Source organism: Rhinoderma darwinii, chromosome 2 (genome assembly GCF_050947455.1).
Source record: "Rhinoderma darwinii isolate aRhiDar2 chromosome 2, aRhiDar2.hap1, whole genome shotgun sequence".
NCBI lineage: Eukaryota > Metazoa > Chordata > Amphibia > Anura > Rhinodermatidae > Rhinoderma > Rhinoderma darwinii.
In genome coordinates this window covers 95,338,946-95,347,128 of record NC_134688.1, presented here as the reverse complement: position 1 = coordinate 95,347,128, position 8,183 = coordinate 95,338,946, and the positions used below count along the sequence as shown (strand labels likewise).

The following is an 8,183-nucleotide window of genomic DNA, read 5'->3' as shown; positions in this document are numbered from 1 at the left end:
CTGCACGAAGAAAGCTCTGTCTGCTTCCGATTTTTTGGCCGTTTTTCGGGCGTTTACAGCCAGAAAAACGCCCGAAATTTAGGTTGTGTGAACATACCCTAAGACTACACCATTCAGAATTGTTTGGCCTATCAGGTATTTTGCTGTTCTTTTACTACACATTTTCCAAGATATTGTTTTGTTTTTTTTTACATTATATAAATATAAAAAAAAAAATACATTGAAAAAAAAGTATGCATATATATGCTATACATTTGACCCAAAAAAAGTATAACGAATATGTTACTACACATTTCTAAGGAACAAAAACTAGTAGAGAAAAAAAATGTGCCGTTAAAAAAGCCTTGCATTTTATAACCAATTTTTTTGTTTCCGCTTTTTTATAAAAAAATAAAAAAAAGGGATGATTTAAAAAAACAGATGCTAAGGGACTGAAATGAGTAGGAGAATAAAATATTGGCAACCGTTATGAGGGCAGATTGTGCTGGGACCACCGCATGAGAAAGGGGCAGCGCTCCCCGAAACATATAGAGGTGGTGTATGGAGAGACCTCAGCATTCTCATACCATATACCTGCGTATCAAGATGGAGTCATGTATTCAAGTGGACAAAGTTCCTATAACACCAAGAAACGGTGAGTAGCGGTCCATTCATATACGCCCTGGAGGTGTTGCCCGTAATACACCTGTCCGTTATGATATGTCCACACATAGCGGACTTTTTTTTGCCATGTATGTACTGCAAATTGGGGTCTTGATAACGCCATCCACGAGCTTTACAATAAATTCTTGCAGATTTGCGGTGTGGAATCCGCAACGCAAATCCGTAGCAGTTCCGCCTTGTTTGAACGTGGCCGATTAGTACACTAGTACACAGCCTTATAGCAGGTGACAAGTTTCTATGATGTCCCAGCATTAAAAGGGATGTACTGGGGCACAGCTGGTTAGTCGCCTACAGAGGGGTACATATAGAAATATATAGGTGCACAATTCTGACAGCCTGTAACCTAGCAACATTGACAATTCTCACAGATTAGTCTGACAAAAGTGGAGATGAGGTTAAACCTGCTGCGCGCTTTACGGCAGCCTGTAGTAGTAGAGATATTTGTAATGCGACATTTTAAAATAATGTCGCAGACAAAATGAGAGCTTTTACATAGCGCTAGAATTGTCCATTTGCCCCACTGGACGCCTCTATGTTACAATGTCATAAACTGGGGTAAGAGGCGACAGGTTCCCGTCACTCAGCGGCATTATGACGGAGTTCAGCAGCCGTCAATGTAAACCAATGGTAGTCTGGTGGGCGTGGTCTGTTTCTTCAGCCCCGCCTCCCCCTCCTCACACAGCCCGTGCGCGCTGGGATTCTCATTTCCTATGTTACATCTCGTGCCCGCTGCACCTGTATAGACCCATCCTAGCCGGGTGCTTGGCATGCTGTGACCGGGTGCTGCCCGCAGATGGCATGGCTATAGGTGTATTATACACTGACCAGTGACCGCTCTGCAGCGGCGTCTCACTGCAGATCCTTCCTATTCCATGGGAGTCTGGAGGACATCTTATCTGTACATTCACCAACAGAAGACGAATTAGCAATTACCTACAGCGGCTCCGGCAATAACAAGGCGTCAGCCATGCCCGCGGGCAGCAGCGAGCCTGAGTGTGCCCTCAGCTACCAGGTAACTAGCTCCGTGCCCTCCTCTGTGGCAGAGCTGTAGGGGTGGCACCGGGGAGAGATGCTGGGACTGCGTTTCTAGCCCATGCATCATTTTGTAATGTATGCTAGAAGCCTATTAAAGGGGCAGTGTGGCATGTTGGCAGGGGTGATGTATACGATGGCAGATCTTCTAGTCTCCGGCACTGAGAGGATCTGTAACTTACTGCAGTGCAGACACAGGAGAAGGTACAGTGGACTTGACAGGATTGTGGGTGACAGGTAGAGCTATGAGATACAATACATTTCTATGTGTGGGACCTTTATATAGATGAGATCAGAGATGCCCATGAGATTGGCCCATTGAATCTGCAGAGAATAAATGATGTAGAGCAGCACGATGTAAAGGATAGCTTGGTTCCCAAGCGGGCATGTTGTAGACCCTTTGCTGGAGGGCATGGCATGGTTTTATGTCTGGGTATACTTCGCAGATCCAATGATTATTCTTGTGATGAGCTGGTGGCATGCAGTTCTGTACATGGCAGCCTATATGTGCCCTCTTGGTATTGTCACCTTGTGTGGAGGTCATTGGCAAGCACTGTAAGTAGATCCCTTGTGTAGCAATATTGGAACATGCTGGATGAGCGGATTCTTCATGAATGGAGATCTTATTCCAGTACCAGCTGGACCACGCACCCCTGGCATTCTGTATCGCATTCAGGTGTCCACATCTTCCTAATTCTTGACGATGATCATGGCGTCGCTCCTTGTAGGCTGGTTGTTTGTCTCATATACCAAGCCACATGTATCCATGCTTTTGTCTGAGATTGCTCCTGTCCTATATACTCCGATCCAGATCAGGGTATCACATTATTTCCCCATGGTTTATACCGGTGTCGGCGCAGGTTCTTCTTATGTCTTTGCTTTGTCCACTTCAGAAATCTTTGATCCTTTGTTACTTTCTCCACTACAAGGATCCGAACATGTTTTATTTTATTATATTGTTATTTAGTTTAAGCTGGAATGATATTGTAAATGTGATCTCCGGGTGGTACGTCGTTGCATAGGTTTAGGTACAGCGCGGTGGTGATATTGTGCGGGAATTTATGTGAACCTTATGGGACCCCTGACAGATGGACTAAAATACTCCATGCTCCAATGTTTCCGATTGTCATATGGCTATAAAATGTGACTGCTCGTGCCATGGCGACTACTTGACTCCTCAGTTTAGTTGGGATATTGGGACGATCGTCTTCCGCTTTATGTAAAAAAAAATTACTTTTTTATGCTAAAGAAAAGTCTGAAAATGAGCAGCATGCAACGAACGGTTTTCAGTGGCAAAAGCGTAGCGGTGGCCAAAGCTTGTTTACTTGATGCGATAGACCATCTTTGCTGTGCCAATGGCTGTCACGTGATTTTCGCTCTGTTCAACGGCCTCACAGAAGAGCGTGACATGGATGACCAGCTATTTTCTAGTCCACTGATGCGCATTTCAGGAGACCATTAAGCACTTTTGCACCCACTCAATTTAGCAATATTATGCCATCTATATGGTTACTCGCATTTTCGGTGGCATTTTTCGCTGCGTTTTTGTGCATATTTTATTATACACTACAGCCTATAAAGTACCAGAACTCCTACATACATAGCGTTTTGTTCTGTGGCATTCTTGCATAATTTTTGGTGTCCGTTGTGTTTTTTTGGTATGACATTTTTACTGTTTTTTCTTCCATTTGCTTCTCTGTAGGACTTAAAAATTGCCTGTACAATATGACACAAGGTTAAAAATGCATGTAATACATTGCGTTTTTTACCTACATCTTAAATACTGGGAAAAGAGTTTGTGTGAACATGGGCCTAAGGGTCCTGCCCATTGTCAGGATGCCAGTGATTGTCTGAATATAGGACTTTATTTTTATTTATTTTTAAATAGAAAAAAAATACTGTATATGAGTTTTTTATACCTAAAATAATACTATTTGACTTGTTACGTATGTAATGTCCGTGGCTGCGGGCTGTCCGCTCCAATCCCCTCTTGACAGCCGCAGCCACGAGTCGGCAAGCGCTGGCCCCAGCCTCCTCCTCAGGAGACGCCAGCGCTCGCGTCCACTCACCTCAGCCGGATCCCGTAGGGTGCTCGTGCCTGCTCTTAAAGGGGCAGCGCCTGCACCGGACCGTTTGATGAACTTTGACCCGTGAGTACCCTGGACTATAAGAGAGGTCCAGCCCCCTGCTTCTATGCCTCAGCGTTGTTGATGGCCTCCTAGTGTGTTTCCTGTTCCTTGCATTCCATACCATCCTGGTCGAGCACTGTGCTGTGCCAAAGTCGTGTCGTGCTGTATCCACGTCTGACCTGCTTCACCTCGCCTGACGTCTACCTGCTGCCTAGTCCCAGCCGAGCGTGCCCTGCTGCTGTCTGAGCTGCCACAGGTACCTATACAAACTATAGACTTTCACCTACTCCCTGTTGGCCAGCCAAGGCGGTACGGGCCAGTGGGTCCACAGACCCTTCGTGACAACGTATTATAGATTTCTCATACCCACCTTACATCACTGCCGCTTCCCGGGGCGGCTCCGTGTGATTTCCTGGTTGATGGGCGGCCTTATTATAAGACATAACGATAATAACAGGACCGCTGCATGATGTGCAGAAGCCTATAGCCAACCTTCTCATAAATATGTACAAGCAGTACGGCTCCAGGCTTCTGTGCATGACCCTATGCCATACTATTCTTTTCTGTGTCTCTGCATACCAGTAGACCTGAGCTAAAATAAGTAATAAACTTCTTATTTGTTCTCCTACAGCCAGTCTCCGAAGTCCCTACTGCTCCCTTTTTTTCTATCAAGCATCGTGACATGTTTTCCGCAGCGATGACAGGTCACATGACTGCAGCGGCCACTATGGCATTAGTACTGTATTTACACATTTTAGGTACCTGTGGACCAAAATCTATCCCACATCTGTTCCTGCTGCTGAGCGCCAAATTCCGAAGAACTGTTCTCCCAAATGTCTGTGCACTTGTGCCGGGCTCGTGCACAGTTTTGATAATTCTTCTTGCTTTTGTTTTTCCTTTGTTTTATAAAGTGCCAACCTGAGTTTTGAACTTTTGTTTACATCTTATCGCTGCTGCCCTTATGGTGGTGCCATTTAACACAACACTCTTAAATGGGTTGCCCAGTAATGAGATATTGATGGTCGATCCTCAGGATAAACCATAAATATCTGATAAGTGAGGGTCTGACTCCCAGCACCCCTGACAATCAGCTATTTTGAAGGGGCCACGGCACTAGTATGAGCACTGCTTCCCCTTTAGTTGCTAGGTACCTAGCAACTGTTTTATCTTTTTAGTTCTCCAATGCATGTAAAATAAAGCAACTTGCAAATAGTCTTCATTAAAAAGCTCCTACTTGTGTCTCCATGGTAACAGACAACAAACAAACCCTCTGTCGTCTGATTCTGCAGTCTTACTTTCTTCTATCTGTCCCGTACTTATTCTTCTTAGTAGACCGCCTTTATGAGAGATGATACATTGCATTAGCCACTGTTACTACTGAAGAAAAGGAAAGTAGACCAGCAAAAAAAAAAAGCACCGTTTTAGAAAGTAGAAAAAGCTAGCTGTCCTCATACTGCGGATTGTTGATGTCAGAACACCAACAAACTGCTGATGGTAAATGGGAACATAAGTGGGCATGAGCCAGTCTGTATTACACTGTTCACACTGAGTTTTTTGCAGGCTGAAAACTCTGTCTCAAAATTCCGTCTGGAATTTTGAGGCAGATTTTGATCTGCCTGCACGCCGTTTGCCACGTTTTTCTCCCACGGCCATTGAGCGCCGCGGGCAAGAACACAGCGAGAGACACTTTCTCTAACTCCCATTGATGTCAATGGGAGCTCAGAGACGTAAGCGCCCGAAGATAGGGCATGTCGCTGCTTTTTCCAGGTTTTACCACTCGCGGGAAAAAAAACGCCTCTGCCTCCCATTAAAATCAATGGGAGGCGTTTTCAGAAGTTTTTTCCAGTGGAGCTGAGCTGCTTTAACAGACACAATCCATGGACAAGTGAGGTATAGAGTGTAATAATTTGGTTGCTGTACATCAGTGCATGGTAGCACGCAGCCACAAAGCTGTTGGGTTAATAACACTTAATTCATGTTCTCTATGGACAGTATGACCCTGCTTCATCCTCGCTACATACATGCACCATAGTGATAGCAAACCAGTGAGGGTGAAACTAAACTAATGATAACTTGATTGCTACATTCTTTTCCACGGCCGCAAATTTACATGCAGATTTTGCTACAGATGTCACATCTCACAATAGAATGGATGATGTCCGCAAGAAATCTGAGACCGGACAATACAAGTGCTGGGATTCCTCCCTCTGTACCAGGACGGGGTGTGATGGCGTGGACCAGCACCAGGAGGATGGACTGTTTTTTGTGTGAGGAGCTTCCTCTGGGGAATTTTTTATACATTTGTGATATGTTTGGTAGCGTTTCATTCTCATTTTGTGACTTCACTAGTGTGTGTGTGTGTGTGTGTGTGTATATATATATATATATATATCTGCTATGACAAGCGCCTGCAATTACCTTGTGATTGTTTGGAGAGATGGAATCTTGACAGAGACACTAACTGGGACCTGCATCAGGTATATGACCGTCCTTTACCGCGGGGATGACGGCTCTGTTGCTTAGAATCACAAGTATGATCAAAATATTCGAATACATTCCAATGACTTCCTTTAGATGTCACTTAGTCACATTATCAGATTCCCTTTTCTTGTAAATCATTGTTAATTTACGAACTGTAGTCCTAAAAGCCAGAGCCACATCAAAGCTGCCTAGGTCATGTACGATATAGAAGCAACGATTATTGCCCATGTTTCTCTCCTAAATTTCAAGTAGCAATGTCTAATAGAGTAGAAAGATATAAAGATCTTGGCTAGTATATGTCACCTCTATACATAGTCCGTGTTAGGCGTTGTTCATATTTGCATTATGTTCCTTTGTGTCAATTGGATCTGTCAGGATCAGTAACAAAGCAGATCATAACAAATAAGTCATATCCTTCATGGCTCCTACTGAAACCATGACATCCGTTCAACCAGTGCCTCACATACAAAATTCAAGAACTCCTGTCAGTTTTTTTTTTTTTTTTTTTTACTGACATGTTGCATCATGTTGCGATGTTTTTTCCGTAAACAATGCAGGTTTCTTCTTTTTTATACACATCCTTTTTGCTATTTTTTAGAATTTTTATTCTTAAAGTTTGAAAATAATAGTAAGAAAATAAGCTTTTTTACGTTTCAGCTATTTTTTTGGGTAATAACATAGTTTTACCCTAAAATAGACCTTTTATTTGTGATCGTCATTGTCTACCGTCAATTTTAATATATTCCATGTCTATATTAGGGTAATTGGGTCCGGGCTAGCGTTACGACAATAATTGGTGGGATGGGAACGTTTTTTTGGTGTGGGTATTTTATGTGTATTTATTATTTAAAAAAATTGCACTTTACTTTACTTTTATTTTTTTTATTACTATGATCTGTCCCTCAAAGGTCAAAAAAGACCTTTGGGGAACTTTATATATTTTTTTTCTTTCTTTTACACCATCTTTTCCACTGTAACTGGAGCTGCACAGCAGCCCCAGTTACAGGGGAAATCAGCCCTCTCATAGTGACGATTGTCACTAATAGGGCTGTGCTGGGTCTAGTAAGACCCAGCAGCAGTCTGTCACTAACGGCACCCGGCGATCATGTGACCAGTCACATGATCACCGGGAGGAATAGAGACAGGGGCGCGGCCGTTGCCTCTATTCCTATACACAGCATTCATTGAGCGCTGTTTGAAAGAGATTGGAGAAGATAGAAGCAGCGAAAGCTGCTCCTATCTTCTCCTCAGGGTCCCCGGCAGTCACTGACAGCCGGAGACCCGACATTCAGCTGCCCGATCGCTCGGGCAGCAAGTTAAAACCTGAGCCGTGAAAAGTCTATGGCTCGGGTTTTAAGGACCGTGACTGCTGGCCGTAAACACACAGCCAGCGATTGGGAACCAGTTAAAGAAGCTGCAGGACTTTCTGGCAGGTACTGGTTGTGTATTTCACGTGACCACAATCTCTCGTAATCTTCATATGTCTGGGCTGTGCGGTAGGGTGGCAAGACAGAAGCCTTTTCTAACAAAGAAAAACATCCAAGCCCGGCTATGTTTTGAAAAGACCTATATCATGTCTGCCAAAAGCATGTGAGAACACGTGTTCTGGTCTGAGGAGACCAAGGTTGAACTTTTTGGCCATAATTAAAAAAGGTATGTTTGGCGTAAAGCCAACACTGCACATCACCAAAAGTACACCATACCCGCAGTGAAGCATAGCAGAGGCAGCACTATGCTTTGGGGCTGTTTTTCTAGAACTGGGGCTTAAGGCCTCATGCACACGAACGTATTTTTTCCTGTCCGTAAATACGGGTCCTTGGTCACACGTATTCAACCCGTATTGCACCAGTATTTACGGGCACGTTTTCGCTGCAAAAT

At 43.9% G+C, this 8,183-nt stretch overlaps 1 protein-coding gene across 1 annotated transcript in view; it reads left to right on the top strand.

Moving 5' to 3' along the window:
• Window positions 1–1,351: 1,351 nt before the first annotated feature.
• Window positions 1,352–8,183, top strand: part of SLC4A8 (solute carrier family 4 member 8) — a 176,449-nt gene continuing 169,617 nt past the window's right edge. The window contains exon 1 of the mRNA XM_075851933.1: window positions 1,352–1,675. Within this exon, the coding sequence (XP_075708048.1) occupies window positions 1,631–1,675 (45 nt within the window). The 5' untranslated portion in view covers window positions 1,352–1,630. The remainder of the gene's footprint in view (window positions 1,676–8,183) is intronic.